This window comes from Trachemys scripta, chromosome 15 (genome assembly GCF_013100865.1).
Source record: "Trachemys scripta elegans isolate TJP31775 chromosome 15, CAS_Tse_1.0, whole genome shotgun sequence".
NCBI lineage: Eukaryota > Metazoa > Chordata > Testudines > Emydidae > Trachemys > Trachemys scripta.
Window position 1 is genome coordinate 26,847,810 of NC_048312.1, and position 21,958 is coordinate 26,869,767.

General features: G+C 53.5%; 1 protein-coding gene across 2 annotated transcripts in view; it reads right to left on the reverse strand.

Moving 5' to 3' along the window:
• Positions 1 to 21,958, reverse strand: part of SCARF2 (scavenger receptor class F member 2) — an 89,937-nt gene that overhangs the window by 30,960 nt on the left and 37,019 nt on the right. For both annotated transcript variants that reach the window (XM_034791297.1, XM_034791296.1), the window contains exons 7-8: positions 10,071 to 10,174; positions 2,170 to 2,287 (exon numbers count right to left, since the gene is read on the reverse strand). In XM_034791297.1, the coding sequence (XP_034647188.1) occupies positions 2,170 to 2,287; positions 10,071 to 10,174 (222 nt within the window). The remainder of the gene's footprint in view (positions 1 to 2,169; positions 2,288 to 10,070; positions 10,175 to 21,958) is intronic.

Here is a 21,958-nt window from a genome sequence, read left to right on the forward strand (position 1 = left end):
TGGAGTTTAGTTTAGGTTCATTTACCCACTTTTTTTTTTTTTTTTTTTTTTTTTTTTTTACCACTCCACCACTGGATGAGACCCCTCTAAGGTCACAGAGTCAGTGTTGGGCCCAGGCTCAGCCCCCGCAGCCCCTGATCCCCACCGCTGCGCTTTGACCACCAGACCGTCCAGCTCGGAACATGCTCTGGAAGAGTCGGACACATGCCGTTTCTGCCACGTCCCTGCCTGTCTGGTGTACGCTGAGGAGCACACGCCCACGTGTATCCCGAGTGGCACTCAGAATCGCTCGATGATCTACCGCGTAAATAAAATGAGAGACTGAGCCAAGAGCTGTGACTAGGGACGGAAGGTAACGCAGGCTCACGGGGCTCTGGCAGAGCCTGACCTCAGTGGCTGCAATCTCCATTGAGCTCCTGCAGGCTTGAGGGGGTCAGGCTTCCCCTGGGGGTCAGTGGCAAGAGGCTGATTGGCACTCCCCAGTGCACGGCTGGGCCCGTGCTGGAAGGGTCTCTGACCCATCTAGGGGATGGTGGGAGGAGCAGAGGCTGAGGTCATGCGCACACACGCATTGATATGGCCACGCTGAGTGCAGTTTTCCCATGGAAATGCCAGGGGCCAGGGCAGTAGAGCAGGGGGCTCAGAACCTGCTCCCCACTCGGGGCATGGGTACCGCAGTGAGGACATGGTGGCTGGGCAGGCTCCCAGACCACACTCCAGCAGGACCAGCTCTTTGCCACTTTTCCTTTTCAGGCAGGAAGATAAATGCTGACCTGCAGGGAGGTGATGTTCAGGGTGGGGATTTAAACGGGCCTGTCAGAGCCTGGCACTTTGGGGCCCAGGCACGCTGCACAAGGAGAGGGATCGGGACGCTTGCTAATGGGGCCATGGGTACAGCTGGCCCAGCAGTCGCTCCGCAGGGACACAGAGGCAACAACGGCCCATTGTTACTGCTGGAAACTCTACGCCTGCCCTCCCTGGCTTCAGTGAACTCAGCCCGTGCGTAGTAGTAACAGATCCTTGAGAGCTCAGCTTCCCCAGTGTACCTCCCTGCCCTTTGCTCCGCAGCTGCACCCAAGGGGCAGTCTAAGGGAGCATCTACACTGCAACAGACAGAATCCCAAACATAGGCCTGGCAGGAACCTCGAGGGGTCACCTTGTCCAGCGCTGAGGCAGGACCAAGTGAACCTAGAACATCCCTGACAGGTGTTTGTCCAACCTGGTCTTAAAAACCTTCAAGGACAGGGATTCCACAACCTCCCTTGGAAACCTAGTCCAGAGCTTAATGATCCCTTTAGTTAGACAAGATTTCCTAATATCTAACCTAAATCTCCCTCGCTGCAGATGAAGCCCATTACTTCTCATCCTGCCATCAGGGGACATAGACAACAATCCATCATCATCCTCTTTATAGCAGCCCGCCACATATTTGAAGACTGTTGTCAGCCTTCCCACCTCAGTCTTCTTCTACTAAACATGCCCCTTTTTTTAACCTTTCCACCTGCGTCAGGTTTTGTAAACTTTGGGACGTTTTTGTCGCTCTCCTCCGGAGTCTCTCCAATTTGGCCACCTCTTTCCTGACCGAGCCAGCACTAAAAGCAGAGGATAGCCGCACCTGGATGAGCGGCGGGGAGGGGATGGCGGGGGCTAGCTGGCCGGGTGCGATCCTGTCTAAGATCCTAGCTGTGTACTCAGGACAGCTCGCCCCTCCCGCTGCTGGCTCTGCCATGGCTACTGTGCGGGGAATGGCACCTCCAGCTCCAGTGTGGACATACCTTAAGCCATCCTCGGAGCTAGCTGCTGCTCGGTTTGTAAGGAGTGCGTGACCTTTGCCGGGGTGGGGGAGAGGACATTCTAGGATCTCTCTCCCGGGGGGGATTAATCTAGGATAGCCTCTCCTGGGGGAGATTCTAGGATAGTGTCTCCTGGGGGAGTTTTCAGGCTATGGATGGTTTCCAAAACTCGAAGGAAATTTTTAAATTTTTTTCTCAAAATTTTCCATCCCAAACCTGAAAAACGCCATGGCAGATTCCAGCGGAAGAGAACATGTTGCTTCATTGGACAGGCTCGGTGGCTGGGAGCCCGGCAGCTCCGGAATGGATGGCAGCGGCTCCAGGAAGGCCGCACACTGGGCTCTCGTGGTTGAGGCAAAGGCACACAGACACTTACCCCTGAGCTTCCTCCTTCTTGCGACAGACACAGCAGCAGCAGAGCAGCGAGAGGAGGAGGATGAGCAGCAAAGCCAGCAGGGCCCCCGCTGCGATCACCCCCATGCGCTGATTGGCCTCTGAAAGACACACAAGGCACTCCATTAACGCACTACCCTGGGGATGGGTGGAGAGCCAGGAGTCCATCCCAGTCATGACCCAGATCCTATGGACTGGCCAGTCGGAGTGGGGAAAGAGGGAGGGAAGGCACCTCCCCTGTTTCCTGCCCCTCCCCGCCAAACGCCTCAACACAGGCCGCTCAGACGCCCTCACTGAGTCCAATCACCAGCACCCCCACCAAGCAGAGACCATGATAAAATCTCTCCCCAAATCTCCCCTTTGGGGGTGACAGTTCCTGAGCTGCCCCTCTGCCCCACGCTGAGCCCTGGGGCTGCACCTCTGCCCCATGCTGAACCCAGCAGTTGGTGTTTGAGACGGTGGAGAAGGGGGAACCAATGGAGGGATGCAAAAAGAGGAGTGACACGGCCAAAGCATCATTCTGAGTAGATATGAGTGGGGCAAATTGGTGAAAGCGTACAAGATATTTTAAACCCAGGGGCACCGTTGTGATCGTCTAGTCTGCCGTCCCCTCTAACACAGACCAGAGAATTTCCGCACCCAGAGCAGATCTCTTAGAAAGAGGCACCCAATCTTGATTTAAGCTGGGATTTTCAAAGGATTCTCAGATGCCCAATACCCATCGTAATTCAGGCCTTTATGTCCCTTAGAGAATCCCAGTGTTAAAGAGTCCAAGTGACGGAGAATCCACCGCACTTGAGTGAGTGAGTTGTTCAGTGGTTAATTATCCTCACTGTTAAAAATGTGTCCCTTATTTCTAGTCTGAAATTCTCTAGCTGCAGCTCCCACCAATTACATCTTGTTCTGCCTTTGTCACACAGATTGTTCATGGATTCCAAAGCCAGAAGGATCCCTTACGATCATCTCGTTTGACCTCCTGTATCACACAGGCCAGAACCTGCCCCACAATAATTTGTAGAGCAGAGCTTTTAGAAAAAAACACATCTAATCTTGACTGAAGAATGGTCAGTGATGGAGAATCCACCACAACCCTTGGTAACTGGTTCCGATGGTTAATTACTGTCACCGTTAAAAATGAACACGCTATTTCCAGTCTGAACTTGTCTAGCTTCAACTTCCACCCACTGGATTGTCTTCGACCTCTCTCTGCTAGATTGAAGAGCCCATTATTAAATATTTGTTCCCCATGTAGATAACTAAAGACTGTCATCAAGTCACCCCTGAGCCTTCTCTTTGTTAAGCTAAACAAAGTTCAATCACTTTAAGGCAGGTTTTCTAACCCTTTAATCATTCTTGGGCCTCTTCTCAGAATCCTCTCCAATTATCAACATCCTTTTTGGATTGTGGGCACCCAACCTGGCCGCGGTATTCCAGCAGTGGTCCCACCAGTACCAAACAGAAAGGTAAAATAGCGTCTCTACTCCTAATGGAGAGCCCCCTGTTTATACATCCCAGGATCGCATTCGCTCTTTTGACCACAGCATCCATTGGGAGCTCACGTTCAGCTGATTAACCACCCGACCCCCAAATGTTTTTCAGAGTCACTGCTTCCCAGGCTGGAATCCCTCATCCTGTATGTGTGGCCTACATTCTTTGTTCCTACATGTGCACATTTACCCTTCTCCATATTAAAATGCATATTGTTTGCTTGCACCCAGTTTACCCATTGAGCCACAGTGCTCTGAATCAGTGACCTGTCCTTTTTCTTATTTCTCTCTCCCCCAGTTTGTATCATCTGCAAACTTTATCCATGAGGATTTTAAGTTTTCTTCCAGAGCACTGATAAAGACGTTAAATAGCATAGGGGCAAGAACTGATCCTTGTGGCACTCCACTGGAAACACATCCATTCAGCGACAATTTCCCGTTTACCGTAACATTTTGAGACCTACCAGGGAGCCAGTTTTTAATCCATTTAATGTGTGCCAGGTTCATTTTATATCGCTCTAGTTTTTTAATGAAAATGTCATGTAGCACCGAGTCAAACACCTTACAGAAGCCTAAATCTATTACGTGAACACTATATCAACCAAACCTGTAATCTCCTCCAAAGAAAATCTCAAGTTAGCCTGTGGCATGACCAGCATGTGGGTGATCTGAGCTAGCGGATGCAGCATGAGACGGGGCCAGGCTAAGCGTACACCAGGAGATCAGAGTCCGAGACAGGCCAGAGGGTAGATAGAGAATCAGGTGTCATGAGACAGGCAGGGTCATGTTACCAAGACACCAGAGTCTGGCAGTAGGAACAGGTAGTTGGGGGTGGGGGGGTGGGGGGCATCCTAAATAGGAGAAACCTCATTGCATAGACAACTTCCTATTCCTCTGCTTGGTTTAAATAGAGCAGGGGACTAATTGGGACTGCTGGAGTTCCACCAGTCAGATCCCAGAACTGGAGTTCTCCATCAGCGTTGGGCTTGTAGTTCTGGGGATCATTAAGAGGACACAAGGTGACAGGTCAGAACGTATTGGATCTTAAGAGCCCTGTGTACCAGTGTTCAAGACCCATTGTCCCTGACAGCATCTATTTTCCATAAACCCAGGCTGATTGGCATGAATTACATTCCTCCCCTTTAGTTATTAATCGAGTTCTGTGGCAGCTGCTCCATTGTCTTGCCCAGGATTGATGTCAGGCTGAGAAGCCTATAATGATATGGGTCATTTACCTTTTTAGAAATTAGCACACTATTCACTTTCTTCCCGTCTTCTGGAACTTCTCCACTATTCCGAGACTTTTGAAAATCAACATTTATGGTACAGCACACTCCTCAGCCAGCTCTTTTAAAACTCTTGGAGGAAAGTTCTCTGGAGCTGTGGATTTAGAGCCATCTACTATCAGAAATCTTCGTCCCCTGTAGGCACTTGTAGGCTGTGATAAGTCACCTCTTAATCTGCTCTTTATTAAGGTATATACAGTGATCTCCTTGCATCTCTCACTATAAGGCAGGTTTTCCAGATCTTGAATCATTCTTGTGGCTCATCTCTGAATCCTCTGCATTTAGTCAACATGTTTTTGAATTTTGACACCAGAACTAGATGCAGTGTTCAGTCATGGTCTCATCTAACCTAGATGTCACCTCCCTGCTCCTACCCAATCTTCCCTGAGAGTTCATAGGGCTGCCCCTAAGATCTGGGGATTGTCAGCAAAAGGACAGTAGTCAACACGTGGTTTTGAATGAGATTATGCAGACAAGGTTAAAGGGAGAAGGGGAGGCGACAACAAAGAGCTCTGGGGGACTCTCTGTGAAACCTGGGCAGGTAAGAAGAGGATCCTACATCTGAAACATTGACAGAGTGATGAGAAAGGGAGGAGGGGACCTGGGAGAGGCAAGAGGCTCCGAACCCGAGGGGCGCACCATTCCAAGAAGAGCAGCCCGGTTGGTGGCTGGCAGGTTGAGGGGGGTGGAGCACTGGCTCTGAGTTTGGCCAGGGAGAGGACATTCTGGTGAGAGCAGTTTTAGTGGTGCACAGGGGGAGGATGCTGGATTGAAGATGGCATTGGAGGAGAGGAACTCCAAGCAGCAGGTTCAATGAGTTTCGAGATAAAAGGGAGAAAGGAGACGGGGTGGCACTGGAGAGAAAGCATCTGGCACATTTCATGGGTCCCACAGGAAGACGAATAACTTTAAACCATCTGTGTAACCAGAGACACAGGCATGAGCGGTGCTCCCGCTGTGCAATGAGGCTGGCGCTGCTGTCTGCACCGTACGGACTGGAATTTCCTGGCCCTGCAGGATTTCAGCTGGAGCGTTCCATGCATTTCACTTCCTAATGCCACAGAAGATTCTCCAAGCCAGTGGCTGCTGCCGGGCCTGGCTGTGATGTGGTGGGCCTGATTCCTGGGGAAGGCCTCACCACACTTTGTGTGGATCCTGCTGGGGAGGAAGGAGGATGAAGGTGGAGTCAGCCAGGAGCCAGTTCCACTCCCAAGGGGCCTTTCCAGCTGCAGGGAAGAGCCGGAGAGCAGCAATTCTCCAGCCATGGCCCTCACGTTGGAGCTGGGGCTATGCAGAAAGAGAGGAATCTCCCAGCCACTGGTGCAGGGGAGGCAGAATGTGGCTCTGCCGCCCTGGGCTAGCAGATCCCTGACACTCTGTGCGTAATGGTGCACTGTTCCTGCTCCTACGCTTCTCTCTGATGGTGTTCAGACTGGGCTCTGATGCTGCTCAACCCATGGCCGTCTTGATCTCTTGTCTCGGGTTCCCCAGTGTTGCTTGCAAGGCGGCTCAGCCAGGCTTCTCGGTCACTACCCCTTGGAGCATGGCCTCTCTCATCATTCTCTGGGGGTCCATCACGGGTTCCCCGTGCCCGAGCAAAAGTGAGATCTGGAGCCATCTGGCCCAGCAGGGCTCAGTCCAACTGTGGCTTCTTTCAGTCTCCAAAGGGACTCTCACATGGGGCTTGAGGGAGACAGAAAAGCAGATCAGAGCAGGGAGCTGGAGCCAGAGGGCCCAGGTGACCAACAATGAGGATTGTCCAGCTTCCCGCCCCTGTGCAAGGAACCGCTCTGTGCAAATTCCAGACGGGATGGTCTGTGCCAACCACTGGACTGACCGGAGTCCCCCGGGGGAGACAGCAAACAGAGCTGCTATCTCAGAGATGGGAACAACCTGCCGATGGGAATGAGGGGGTGAGTAAGGCCTTTGCTGGCAGAGCAGCCCGGGGCCCGGCAACACCGAGACCAATGGAGTCGCTAGACTGAACCTGGCGACTCTGGGAAAGGAGAGAACAGGACACCCAGCTCGTGAGGAACTGGAGCTCAGCCCTGAGCCGTGAGGCCTCTCGGGCAGCCAGCTGCACTCCCCCACACGTGCCTGCCCAAGCTGCTAGGAAAGAGGAACCACGGCCTACTGGCTCCTGGCATCCCCCATTCCTCACACTGGTGCCTGGATTTCACAGCTGGATGTGGGGGCTCAGGCAGGCCGCATGCCTCATCCCACGTCCCGGAGAGAATCAAAGGGAACGGCACAGAGCTTGGCACAGCTGGCAGCCCCTGGCATGCAGAGCAGAGAAAGCAGCACCCCAGCGAGCTTGACTCCTCTAAAGGTGCCAGCATCCAGCACAAGGGGGCTGACCCAGAGCCCAGCCCGAAGCTCTCTGTGCAGAGGGCCAAGGGCCAGGAAGCCCCCTCCTGCCAGGGGATGCTCCTGCCTATCACGCTCCTAATGGATTCAGTGCTGATGACAGGCAAAGTGCTGCACAAGGCACAGATAAAGAGGCCCCTGGTTAAAACTCAGCCAGCAGGTGACAGAGCAGGCTGGGGGACACAGGACTGGAAGGGGGCAGTCTAGTCCCCTGCTCTCGCAGGCAGCACATCATAGACTCCCATTGGTAAACTTATCAAGCTTCATCTCAAAACCAAGTCAGTTTGCCCCACTCCTGGTGGGAAGCTGTCCCAGAACCCCGCTCCTCCCATAGTTAGAAACCTTCTAGTTTCCAGCCTCAATTTACCTGTGGCCAGTTTAGCCCCCTTTGTTCTTGGGCCAACACTGTCCTTTAGCGTCACTAGCTCGTCCCTCCCCCTGGTGTTTACCCCCCGATGTATTTACAAGAGCACTTAGATCCCCACTCAGCCTGGGTTTTGCTCGGCTACACAACCAAACTCTTGTAGTCTCGTCTCATGTGCTAGGGGCTCCCTTTCCCTGCTCTGCTTCTGCTTCAGTTTGACTTCATCTCTCTTGAACGTGGCTTGTAGCCCGTATTCCAGATGAGCTCTTCCCAGTGCCTTGTGCAATGGCGTTCATACCTCCCTGGCTCGAGGGGCAACTCCTCGCCTGATACATCCTATATCAGAGGGGTAGCCGTGTTAGTCTGGATCTGTAAAAAGCAACGGAGAGCCCTGCCCTGTGGCACCTTTAAGACTAACAGATGTGTCGGATCCGACGAAGTGGGCGTTCACCCACGAAAGCTTATGCTCCAATACATCTGTTAGTCTTAAAGGTGCCACAGGACTCTCTGTTGCTTGATACATCCTAGAATTTCATCTGCCTTTTGCGCAGCCACATCACATTGGTGGCTCAGAGCCAGCCTGTGATGAATGACTGCACCCAGCTCTTTCACGTTCTCTGTCGATGAGATCTCAGTTGACAGCAAAAATTCTTGTTACTAGTCCCTATGTGCACGAACTTGCACTTTATACTATTGAATTTCATCCCATTTCTACTACTCCAGTCCTCTAGGTCATCCAGTGCTCCCTGTATAATATTCCAGTTCTCTCCTGGCGCTTCCCAGTGTGCACACCTGTGCGGAGCAGAAGCAGGTGTGGAGGAGCAGAGCAGCGCACGGCACAAGGGAGGATGGTGGGAAAGGGCAGGGTCATGGCAATTTGCTAACGTTGGGCAGGGCTGGCAGGGTGGGACAGGACGGGCTCCATGGTGCAGGATGGGGGTATATGAACTGCCAAGGTGAGCCATGCACGTGGCTTTCACTTCTGGTCACCCCTTCACTAGACAATTAAATAGTGTTTAAAGCTGATTTGTAACAGGCAGGTCGAGGTCAGGTGACACCAGGCAGCCAGACACAGCCATGGCACAGTCAGCATCATGCACACTAGTTGTGGATCCAAGCAGGGTCCACACATGCCCTGACCACTCGGCAGCATGTCCCACGGCTCCTCTGTTAAACACGTGTCAGTAAAACACCACTCCCTTGCTTAGCGAGGATGAACCCCCGTAGGTCTGAGTTCATGCTCCAATACCCTCAGAGTCTGGCATGACCGGTCATTTCAATCACAGCAGACCCAGGGCTAGGATAGCAGGTGTTTTGCAGGTCAGGACTGAGAGGTATTGAGAGTTGTGTGCATGGGAGGGAATAGAACGGGCCGAGCAGGAGGGCTGTAGGTCGGGATCGAGGGGCATCAGCAGAGCTCTGTGCATGTCTGAGGGTGCGCCCAGGACCAGAACAGCAGGGCACTGTGGCCTGAGATCTATGGGCAATGCTAGAACAATTGGGGAGAATCTGCTGCAAAGCCTGGCTTAGTCCATACTGTTTATACACAATGCAATTAGACTGTTCCCTACATGAAAACTTCCTGTTGCCGTGGTCACTGCACACACCCCGGCAGCCTAAGCTGATAACATCTTCACTGCTGCTGGTCCTAACAGACTCGAAGCATCAGCAGGAAAGCGAGTCTAACACACTCAATGCATTCAAGAATCTATCGCTGCACCTGCTTCCTTGTCCGCCTGATTGCAGATCCTCAGCAGGCGACTCTCTGGCTCCACCAGAGCTGCGGCACCCATGCCCCAGCTTGTCCTGGTTTCCTCCCCACACGGTGACGGTGGGGCAGCTTTGCAGACAATAAATCACATGGTGGAAGAGTGCCCAAGCTGACATCTGGAGAGCGGCCTACAATGCCTGGCCTCCCAGGACACAGTGGCCATCCTCTGGTTATGGAACCTGGACAATAGCCCTGAGGTCTGCACAGGAGAGAGACTGAAGGCCCCAGGGCGTGCCCCGTACAGGAAGTGTGCCGGAGCTCAGGCTGTGGCTCTAAGATGCACATGCAGTGCTCGTCTGGTGCACTGAGAACCTACCTGACCCAAGCCAACCAGAGGGGGGGAGGGGAGAGAGCTGTGGGGCTCTCCTGGACAGCGGGTGCAGGAAGAGTTGGGGAGCATCTCAGTTATGTCTGGGGCAAGTGGGCCTGGCTCCTCTTAGCAACAGGATTGGGTGCAGTGTGTAAGGGGGGCTGGAGTGCCTGGGGGGAGAAGCACCAGGATAGCTGAAAGCCCCACCCCCACAGCTCCTGTTTTCTAGATAATATAGCAGAAAGGGGCCCTGCCCGCCCCCATCCGACTCCACACCCAGACACAACTGCTGCACTCACCCATGTGGCAGGCTCCAGTCAGGGGGTCACATGTGTCATCATGGCAGCTGCAGGACTTGGCGCAGTTGACTCCGTACTGACCAGCTGGGCATGTCAGGTTACAGCTGGAGAGGAGAGAGAGAGAGTCCCACATCAGCAGTTCTGAGCCCCCCACTGGGCTCCTCACAGCCCCCTGGAGCTGCAACACCTGCCCTGGATCTCCGCCTGGGGGTGGAGCTGCGCTGGGAGGAAACTCCCGTATCCTGGTGGCTCAAGCGACAAGAGACGTGTGCGGAACAAAGAAGTGGAGCTGCTCAGGGCTTCCCAGGAGCCCCAGCCATTCCCCCACTCCCCATTCCAGGCTTGAGCTGCAGGCTGGAAGGGACAGAGGGAGGAGCTGTATGGTCACCACTGGCCAGACACACAAGCATCTGTAGCAGCCTGGGGCAGGGGAGCAGAGGACCACAGCCATGGAGGTTAGAGATGAGAAAGCCCTGCTAACTTCTGTGGCACCCACCCTGGGGGCCAATGAAGGAATGGCCCAGGGTAAATGAGGAATGGGAATACAGGCCTGGACTGAGATCCCAGCTCCTGCCACAATCGCTGGCGTGGGCCAAGCCCACAGGCCACAACCCAACAGCCCTGGCATTTATCCACCAGAAGCTGTGCTCTGGGCCCCTGCAGCAGTCCATGATGCCATCAGCACCCAAGGGACCATGGCTCCCCACGCTGTCCCAGGGGCCAGGACACCATCTGCCCTGGAAAGGAGCAGACCCTTGAGGGCTGGAGCTGGGGCGTTGGCAGGTAGCTTCCATTGCCACTCCAGCCTGCAGCAACCACGTAGCTCCCTCTAGCGGGAGATGATGGGGCTCTCCTGGGCTAGAGCTCTCTTAGACCAGTCGCTGGTGCTGGAAGGGCAAAGTGGGCAATGAGCCAGAAATAAGAGAAAAACCATCACTCTGCAGGGCCTGGGACTGCATGGTCCCTCAGGGTGTTTCCCAATGCTTGGTCCTGCCAGTTCGTGCTGGGACGCCGTCACGTCCCTCAGGGGGCCAGGTCATGATGACCTGTGATCCTAATTTTCCGTGATAAAAACCCCAAAATTCTCCTATAAAAAAACATAAAAATCTGTTTTTCTGTGATTAAAATGAAAGGCTGAACTTTAGTTTTCCTAGCCACAATATATACAGTATCAGCTGAACACGTTTTATTGATATATTTACAATTTTTAAGCAAGTTTGAAGCCTACCAGTGACACCAATCATTATAATACAATACAATAGAATTGCAATTTGTATTTCTTCCAGATTCCAAATACTTCTGTCTGTATTCTATATTTTCAGATTTTTTTTTAAATGCACAAAAAATAAAGTGAAAATTGCTTTTCTATTAACATTACTCACTTTCTGAGTTAGTCCTGGAGGCTGAAGTGAAATTTGAGATGCATTAGAACACAAACCCCTATATGCCATTGAGTAACCTCTATACGCCGGAAACACTTTATTGGAGTCTGTTTAGCGATGTAAATGTAATGGGCATTCAAAAATCAACCACAAGAGGGGGAGGTTGTGCACATTGAAGAAGTGACACTGTTACTTTCATTAAAATTTAGTTAACGGTTAATATATGTGCTTATTTTTTCACAAAAGGTAGAAACTAAAGGTTCTCTGTAAAAATGCAAATTCTGCGTTTTTCTGTGGCAAACGGATTTCTAGGATCCCTGCTGATGACACAAAGTTTGCTCTGGGATTTGGCCTAAATTGCCCCTTTCTCACTTTCATCTCATTTCTATTATAGGCTGACCCTCTCAGAGCAGCCTGTATGCCCCCGCTGTGCCCTCAGCTATGCCACCTGCTGGTATCCTGCCCCTGTAGGAACTACTCATTCATAGCTCGCTGTTTAATCTCCCCTCACAAATCGCCAGCTTTCTGGTCCTTCCTTGCTTTCTTCTGAGCTTCCTCCAGCCTTCAGGGTTGTTCTGGTAACCAAGTGCCAGCACTGAAGATAAAGTGCCAGGTGCAGTCACCCCGGAGTCTCACACAGCCAACCCCCCCCCCACCACACACACCCCACTGTGCAGCCCCAAATCACACGAGCCCTGTCTGCAACTCCCTGTTTGCTGCTCTCTGCTCCCACCCGTGTGTTTCACGGGAGATCGCGCACATTTCTCCAGAACCAAGCCCACTTTGTCATTCCTGCTGGGCTCCGCATCTCTCCTCACTGGAGTCTGAACAGCTCCCAGTTTACTTATCCCCTGCCAATGCACCAATACTGCCACTGCTGATCATGACCGAATGTGCTGTGAGAATGGAGTTCACACAGATCCCTGCCTCACTCTACTAGGCACCAGCCCCCAGCCTGGGGCATCACAGCTCTCCAGTACTGGGACCGCAGCCGCAGGATGGGCTGCCCAGATGAGCAATGTGCAGCTGAGGTAGGAGACCAGTGAGTGTGTAGAAGAGGGTCCAAGGGGGGCACAGGCAGGGGGACGTAGGGGGCTGTGGTGAGGGGAAAGGGTGCAGGGGGCTAGGGCTGCGGGGGACGCAGGGAGGAATGTGCAGGGGGCTGAGGAGGGGGGTGCAGCTGGTGCATGGGAGACAGACTCTAGGTGAGGGGCTGGGTGCATGGGGGGCAGTCCCTGGGTGGGGGCTGGCTGCCGGAGAGGGCAGTCCTGGCGGGGGGCGTTCTGCCCTTGACAAGGCCCCCTGTCTCTGCAGGGCAGGCAGATGTGCCAGCCCAGCGTTGGGGGTTCCTGGGTGCTGGGGGGATAATCGCTGTGGGGTTGGGTGAAGGGGGCATTCCCGGACTGAAGGGGCAGTCCCCAGCTGGGCTCCCAGGCACCACAGCTGCGCTTTCCAGACGCTCAGCCCGGTGTTGAAACGAAAGGCACCAGCTCGGTTTGAATCCTATTGCTGTCATATAACAAACACAAAACATGCTTTCTTTTGTAGATACACAGGTAGGATATCTAGTGTGTGGATGCAGCCCACATAACACACAGAGAGCTGCATATACAGCCCACAATGGTAAATAGGGTGAGAACAACTGCTTCAGAGGAAGGAAATAAAAGACAACAATCCCAGAATACGGGGGGGAAGAGGGGTGGGAGAAATCCCTTCCTGAACCCTGCTGGTTGTGGCTGAAAACCTGAAGCATGAGTTTTAGGAACATAATAAGGCATGCTGAGCCCTGCCCCCCACCCTCACAAGCAACCCCATCATACAATCCCACTCCTACCTTTGTCCAGCTCTCTCTTAAACCAAGTAAGTTGTTTGCCCCCACTGTTCCTAATGGGAGCTGTTCCAGAACATCACCCCTCTGATGGTCAGAAACCTTCTAATTTCCAGCCTGAATTTGGCCCTGGCTGGTTTATGGCCATTTGTTCTTGTGCCAATACTGACCTTTAGCTTCAATAGCTCCTCTCTCCTCCTGGTGTTTACCCCCCTGACATATTTATCGGGAGCAGTCAGGTCCCTTCTCAGCCTTCATTTTGCTAGGCTAAGCTCTTCCAGTCTCCTCCACTCCCTTCATCATCCCACTAGATCGTCTCTGCTCCTGTTTCCGTTTGAATTCACCGTTCTCAAACACAGGTGACCAGAGATGTAAAGAGTATTTCAGAGCAGGTCTTACCCATGCTTTGTACAGTGGTATTAATACTTCCCTCTCTCTGCTGGAAATGCCTCGCCTGATCGATCGTTGTGAACGTTCTGTTCCCGTATGTCCAAGTTCCTGGAGTGCTCACTAAAGCGCTGGGGGCATTCAGGGAGCTGGGGCCACAACATGTGGGCTGGACCCACAGCTCCTTGGCTGATAAAATCTGGTGGGGAGACCCAGTGTTGGCTTTGTTATCTGTTGAGCTTGCCAATGCCTCCCCTTAGGTCTGCCTCCAGCCATGCAATTAAGCATGTAAGGAATCCCATTGAAGTCAATGGGACTAGTCAACCCATTCTCAGCATACTCCTGCCTTTGCACATGGTTTGGTGATTGCTCAGTTGGAGCCATAGTGATTAAACAAACCCAATTTTTTCAATCTTCCCTCATAGGTCATGTTTTTTAGACCTTTAATCATGTTTGTTGCTTTTCTCTGGACTTTCTCCAATTTGTCCACATCTTTCCTGAAATGTGGCACCCAGAACTGGACACAATACTCCAGCTGAGGCCTAATCAGCGCTGAGTAAAGTGGAAGAATTACTTCTCGTGTCTTGCTGACAACACTCCTGCTAATACATCAAGGGCCGGCTCCAGGGTTTTGGCCACCTCAAGCAGCCAAAACAAAACAAAAAAAGCTGCGATCGTGATCTGCGGCGGCAATTTGGTGGGAGGTCCTTTGCTCGGCACGGGAGTGAGGGACCGTCCGCCGAATTGCCGCCGAATACCTGGACGTGCCGCCCCTCTCCGAAGCGGCTGCCCCAAGCACCTGCTTGGTAATCTGGTGCCTGGAGCCGGCCCTGAATACATCCCAGAATGATGTTCGCATTTTTTGCAACAGCGTTACGCTGTTGACTCCTATTTAGCTTGTGATCCACCATGACCCCAGATCCCTTTCTGCAGTACTCCTTCCTAGGCAGGCATTTCCCATTTTGTATGTGTGCAACTGATTGTTCCTTCCTAAGTGGAGTACTTTGCATTTGTCCTTATTGAATTTCATCCTATTTACCTCAGACCATTTCTCCAGTTTGTCCAGATCATTTTGAATGTTAATCCTATCCTCCAAAGCACTTGCAACCCCTCCCAGCTTGGTATTGTCTGCAAATTTTATAAGTGTTCTCTGTATACCATTATCTAAATCATTGATGAAGATATTGAACAGAACTGGACCCAGAACTGATCCCTGAGGGACTCCACTCGTTATGCCCTTCCAGCTTGACTGTGAATCACTGATAACTGCTCTCTGGGAATGGTTTTTCCAACCAGTTTTGCACCCACCTTATAGTAGCTCCATCTAGGTTGCATTTCCCTAGTTCATTGGTCACCAACCAGTTGATCGCAATCGACTAGTCGATCTTAGAGGATCTCCCAGTCGATCACAATCTCCAGCGGTGCAGTGTGACTGCTGCTAAGGCAGATTCCCTGCCTACCCCTGCCCCGTGCCGCTCCCGGAAGGGGCCAATGTGCCCCTGTGGCCCTGGGGGCGGAGGGAGAGGGATCTCCCTCTGTGCGCTGCTCCTGCCTGCAAGCACCGCCCCCGCAGCTCCCATTGGAGGGACTGGAGCTATGTGCCCTCCCTCCTCCCCCCACCCAGGGGCACAGTGGCGCGTTGGCCCCTTCCAGGAGCAGTGTGGGGCTGGGGTAGGCAGGGATCCTGCCTTAGCCTTGCTGTGCCCACCCCCGACTGGGAGCCATTGGAAGTCAGTGCTGCTCGGCGGGAGGCTGCACTCCAACCCCCATCCCTGAGCCCCCTCCTGGACCCAGCACCCCATACCTCCTCCTGCACCCCAAGCCCCAGCCCTGACCCCCCTCCCAGAGCCAGCACCCCATACCCCCTCCTGCACTCCAACACACTGCCCCAGCCCAGAGCCCCCTCCTGCACCCAAACTCCCTCCTAGAGCTTGCACCCCATACTCCCTCCTGCACCCCAAGCCCCAGCCCTGACCTCCCTTCCAGAGCCAGCACCCCATACCCCCTCTTGCACCCCAAGCCCCAGCCCTGACCTCCCTTCCAGAGCCAGCACCTCATACCCCCTCCTGCACTCCAACACACTGCCCCAGCCCAGAGCCCCCTCCTGCACCCAAACTCCCTCCTAGAGCTTGCACCCCATACCCCCTCCTGTACCCCTACCCCCTGCCCTAGGCTCAACCCAGAGCCCCCTCCCACACTGCAACCCCCTCGGCCCCAGCCCAGAGCCCGCACCCCTTCCCAAACCCCAGCGAAAGTGAGTGAGGGTGGGGGAGAGCGAGCGACAGAGAAAGGGGGGGTGGAGTGAGTGGGGTAGGGCTTTTGGGAAGGGACAGGGCCTCGGGGTAGGGGTGGGGTAGATCCTGGGTTGCCCTTAGATTCAAAAAGTGATCTTGGGCCTAAAAAGGTTGGAGACCACTGCCCTAGTTTGTTTATGAGAAGGTCATGTGAGACAATATCAAAAGCTTTACTGAAGTCAAGTCATACCTCGTCTACCGCTTCCCCCTATCCACAAGGCTTGTTACCCTGTCAAAGAAAGCTATCAGGTTGGTTTGACACAATTTGTTCATGACAAATCCATGTTGACTGTTACTTATCACCTTATTTTTCTTCTAGAAGTTTGCAAATTGATTGCTTAATTATTTGCTCCCTTATCTTCCAGGTACAGAAGTTAAGCTGACTGGTCTGTAATTCCCCGGGGAATTACAGGTTGCCTTTAGGTGTCGACAGCAATAGATGGGGCTCTCAGATTCCCTGGAGCCCATCCCTCCAGCTTTTAGGACTGGGTAAGCAGGGATTGCTGGTCTCATCGGTAGATGGCCTCCTCCTGGTGGTGGACCAGGACGAGTTACAGTGGTTCTGACAGCCTGACTGTGAGGTCCTGTCCTATGGAGATCCTCAGATGGTGCCCATCACCACGGTGCCCTGGCCGCTGGTGCCATGTCTGTGGAGCCCGGCTTGTATGGTAAGAACTGTGCTTATGTGGCTCTGTTCCAGTCTCGCAGGAGGACCAGCCCAAAGGGCTCTGTTAGGTGGTGGCTCATCTCACCTGAGGGCTCTGCCCTGTCACCTGCTGCTCTCTGCAGCACACCTGTAGCCTCAGGGGGGGGCTTTGAAGTGCCAGGCGTTGGAGACAGACTCTCAGCGCTATACCTCTCGCCTCAGGTGGGGCAGGTTCTCAGCTTCCCCTGCTGCAAGCCCAGACCGGGGCTCAGCTGCGAGCAGGTGGCTGAAGCTCTGTGCAGACGCAGCCGAAGAAGTAAGCCAAGGAAAGAGCAGAGGTGGCAGCTGCCACCGCGTTGTGGGGATTTGCCAGGTCACGTTTGCAGTGCCCGAGTGTCCAGACAGCTGGGGGGGCCCAACGGGCTCCTTAGCACCTGGGCTTGGCGAGGAGAAGATGGCCTCTCCTGGCTCCTGCGTCTCCTGCAGCCTGAATCAGCATAGCACACGCTACGTGAGCTGTGGCCAGGCATGGGATGCAATCACCCGCTCACTAGCAGCGCTGCACTAGGGCTGCCGCCGGTCCAGGTTTTCCCTGGATCATCCCTCTTTTGCCGTAGCCGTCCTGAGAAATTGGTCAGGGTGCTCAGAACTGCCGCTGCTTCTGGTGAAAGTGAAGACATTAGCTCGGAGCCATAAATCCTTCATGGTTTGGGCCCTAGCCTGGCAGAACCGGAATCTATGGCCCTTCCTGCCACGCTAGCAGCTTCTCTTCAGGGGTGGGGTGAGGGGCCAGCACCTTAGCAGAGGAGGTGACATGCAGAGAGGATGGGGACCCCCTGTCTGCTGTGCAGATCTGTGTGTGTGAGAACTTATTCCGGTGCCTAGAGAGCAACAGGTGCAGTGGGTAGCAAACAACAAGCCAATCAATGGGGCACGAGCTCTGAGCTGCCCCCAGTGCACTCTATGCTGGGTCCGCTGGCCCCTCCAGACATATGCTCTGCACTGGGCTTGTCCATTGCCAATGTGCTCTGCACAGACTGCCTTCCTCAGTGAAGTTTGCCAGTGTCTAAGGCAGGGGTGGGCAAACTACAGCCCCGGGGACCACATCCAGCCCTTCAGACATTTTAATCCGGCCCTTGAGCTCCTGTTGGGGAGTGGAATCCGGAGCTTGCCCCGCTCCACGAGTGCCATGGCTCCCGGAAGCAGCGGCACGTCCCCCCTCCGTCTCCTATGCGTAGGGACAGCTGGGGGCTCCACACACTGCCCCCGCCCCAAGCGCCGCCCCCGCAGCTCCCATTGGCCGGCAACCGCGACCAATGGGAGCTGCAGGGGTGGTGCCTGTGGATGGGGCAGTGCGCAGAGCTGCCTTGCCACGCCTCCATGTAGGAGCCGGAGAGGGGACATGCCACTGCTTCTGGGAGCTGCTTGAGGTAAGCGCCGCCCGCAGCCTGAACCCCTGACCCCTTCCTGCACCCCAATCCCCTGCCCCAGCCCAGAGCCCCCTCCTGCATGCTGAGCTCCTCATTTCTGGCCCCACCCCAGAGCCTGCACCCCAACTCCCAATTTCATGAGCATTCCTGGCCCGCCATACAATTTCCATCCCCAGATGTGGCTCTCGGCCCAAAAAGTTTGCCCACCCCTGGTCGAAGGGTTCCCGCTTCTCTGTGCCTGGATGAGCTCCCGGATGCTATGATCTGAAGCGGTGACAGCCCTCATTCACGTGATGCACACGATGCGCTTGAGGGAGTCACCGTCTGGCTCTGCCCCCTGTTGCTTTCCCCACCATAAAACCCAGCCCTCTCTCAGCGCCACGTCCCTGGGCTTGAACCTAGCGCCTTCAGCAATGATAAAACACAAAGACTCCAGGGCCCATTGTCTCCACCAGGCAGAGCGTAGCTGGCACGTTCCAGCCTGCTGCCGGCAGCTGCTGCGCTGTCAGGCCTCAAAGGGATTCAGCTGGGCTAGCCTGGCCCGAGCACATTTCATGCCTTTTTAACTTACAAAGCTTCCCCCGGCCCAGCTCCGTGCCCATGTGGCACCATGTGCCAGGCACAACACAGGGATTAGCGCAGAGTCCGTGCAGGCTTCACATCCACTCAGAGCAGCTGGGTCAGGGATTGGATGTCAGCTGTTGGAAGCAGCGCTGTTCTCTGTTATTATAGACGAGGCGGGTAGCATTACCTATTATTAAACTTGCCTGACATTTCTGTTATGAGACCCTATTTTCAGTTGCTCATAACGGTGCCAATCGTTAACTGGTTGGGCTGACATTTTTCATGCTGGGTGCCTGCCTCAGGCTGAATTGTTTTGGAAAATTTCAGCCTAAGTGGTTCAGCCATTTCCAAGAAGGAGACTAGTGAAAAATCCATTGTTTTGCTCAGCTGAAATTGTAGTGAGAAAAATTCTTTGAGAAGCTCTCACACCCCATGGTTTGGAGCGGGGATTTGAAATCTGCAGTGGGGTGGCAAGCACCAGACCTAGGGGGGGAGGCAAGGGAAGTAGATTTGAACAAGGAGCCCAGGGAGGGAAACAGGGACTGGGAGCCAGAAGGGATGGGGAAGTGAGGTGTGTGGGTTACTGGAGGGGGGAAAGTAGAGGAACAGATTAGATTGAGAGGTGAAAGGTGGGAATTAGGACTGGCTGGGCAAGGAGCTGTCGGTGTTGGGGGAGGACTAGGAATAGCTGGGCAAGGGGATTGATGGGATGAAATGCCTGAGGATTGGAAACTGGGACTACCTAGGTGAGGAGAATGGAACTGGGATGCTCACTAGTCTAAACTCCTCTCCAGAGCCTGGAAAGGAATCCAAGATTCAAAATCTCACCATTCCTCTGATGTCAACAAACATCTGTGAAACTCACTAGCAAAGCGTCTCATCTCCCCCTAGTGCTGGTCCACACAGAGGATAACAACCTACTACTGCTATCAGTTACTCCATTAGCTTATGTGGCAGAGGTCTGTGTGGTGGATTTAAAGGTTTCTACACGGCTGATGACCCATGTGGGTGTCAAAAGGAGACCACATGATGGAATCTGTTCAGTTTGCTTTTTAAAAAAACAAACAGGAAATGCCACACAACTGTTAACAGAACACTAGTAAGATTGCAAAGTCAAGAAATACCAGGACTAAGGTTGCTTGTGCGTATGAATTCTGCATTGTTCAGGGCTGTGCAGTAAAGGAGGCTGCTGTCTGTAGGACCCCTGCTCCGTTTGTTGCAAAGTTGGAAGGTGCATTGCGCCCCAGGCAGGGGGTTACAGGAAGAGAAAGGATGGGCTCATGCATCACAACGCCTAATTTTTATGCACCTAGAAAATCACAGGAACGCCACTGAGAGTCACAACGCCTGAATTCAGTCCCTAGGCTCCTATACAATGAATGGGGAGAAGTAGGTGCCTCAGACTGCGAGTCACAAAAGCCAGCAGGCAAGGCAGAGAGCTGCCTAAACTAGCCAATGGGCGGGGTGTGTGCTAAGTCCCCCCCCGAGACTGGCGCCTAAGTGTGGGCTACGGAGAGGTGCCTCCCACTGGTAGCAATCACAGCCAGGCCCCCTCTCCTGGAGGCAGGCGCCGAAGGCGTTTCTGGGGAGAACAAGTTACTTCACACGGAAGGGCCAGAGGAGGAGTGGTGCCCAATGGTTACAGTGCTTACCTGGGACTCCCCCCTCTTTCTGAGGGGAGAAAGGTCTCTCTGCTCTTGCCACTGGGCCATGGGATAGGCTGATGTGGGGCTGCCCCCATCTCTCCTGTTGAAACGGTTTCACTCTGGATAAATACTTAAACATTCACCAGGCCAGAGAGTGAATGACTCTGTAGCCGGTTGATTATGGCACCACCTGGGAGGTGGGAGACCCCGGGTCTAGTCCCCCTGCTCCAAGGACTCTTTAGTTATTTAAACACGGTGGAACTGTTTCAACAGGCGAGACTGAGGGACCCCTGCAGTAATCTTGGTGTCACCCTTTACCTAAGTCTGCGCTTTTCAGTTGCAGGGGGATTGTGATGGTGGAACAGTCTCCAGCTGTTCTCGGCTCGCTTCCCTTCTTGTAATTACTGGTATTTCTTTAACGTTACTGTCAGCAATAAATGCAGGCTTACTCCTCACTGACGTCACCGGGTGCCCTGCAGAGAAATTCCCACATGCTGTTCGGGAAAGTTACCACAAAGTTTTCTATCCTGAGCAAAGTGAAGCCAAGTCCCTTTCTGGAGTTAGTCTGTAAGCCAGGGGCAATGAGTAACTGCTGACCAAAGTTATATTTAACCCGTCGGCAGGGGTTTAAACTGCTGACAAAGCTTCTGGATGGGATGGCTCTTCTGGAGTCACGGTGTTCGTTCAGCTACCAGAGTCCTCCATGTGACACAAGCACACAGCACATCAGCTGGGCCTGGCTGGAAACACAGGTCTAAGATGCTCTTATAATTAGAAGGGCCTGCTCTCCGGGGGGCGGGGGGGGACACGTCAAAGAAAACCCAGCCCGTGAGGGTCAGATCCCAGGTGAGTCGGCAGAACAGCACCAAGAAAACTAGCTCTTGCCTCATTAAGAGAGCAGACGGTGTGGAAGGATCAGCACAGAACGCCACCCAGCACAATACCACCCTGCTACCCAGCCATCAGCACAGTGAAAGGGGGAAAGGACCCGGCCGTCTCTGTGCACAAGAGGTGAAGGGGAAAGTCTCGCTAAGCTGCTTTCACCCCATCACACTAAAGTGAGCGTAGCTTGGACCTGTACAGCTAGGAGACACTTGTGGCTTTGTGACACAAACCAAGTCTCTGCAGCGTGTGCACGCAAACCTTGCATCGGCGCCCCCTGGTTTGTGCGCGCTGTGTCCCATGCCTCCCTAAGCAGCCTGCACCTGTCTGAGTACGCTGGAGAGGTTCTAGGGAAATGGGGTCCCCACAATGCGACGACACCAGGAGGAGCACGCCTGACTGAGCCCAACGCTCTTCCCTACAAGGCTCTGGCAGCGTCACCAACTCTCATGTTGTTAACAGGATCGTCATCATAGCTGGTGTTTTGCTTAAAGCCCCAGCTTCTGGAGTCAGGTGATTATGGGAGACTCTCAAGTTTCCACTTACAGAAAGCACATTTCTAGTAATCGCGGATCAGGAAGAAAGCTAGAAAATGTGAATCCTCCAGGCTTAAGACCAGAAGGCAAATAAACAAACCAAAAATATGTTTTAAAATCGCCTGATTTTAAAGCCAATCTCATGATTTTGGGGCCTGAACCCTTGCGGTGGGTGACACAGCAGGGGGCATTGGCACAAAAACACCACTGCTTTCCCCTTTCCTTCCACTGAAAAATGCAGCAGCATCAAAAGGCTGAGTCAGCGAACATCTGGGCACCCTGCAAAGCCCTCC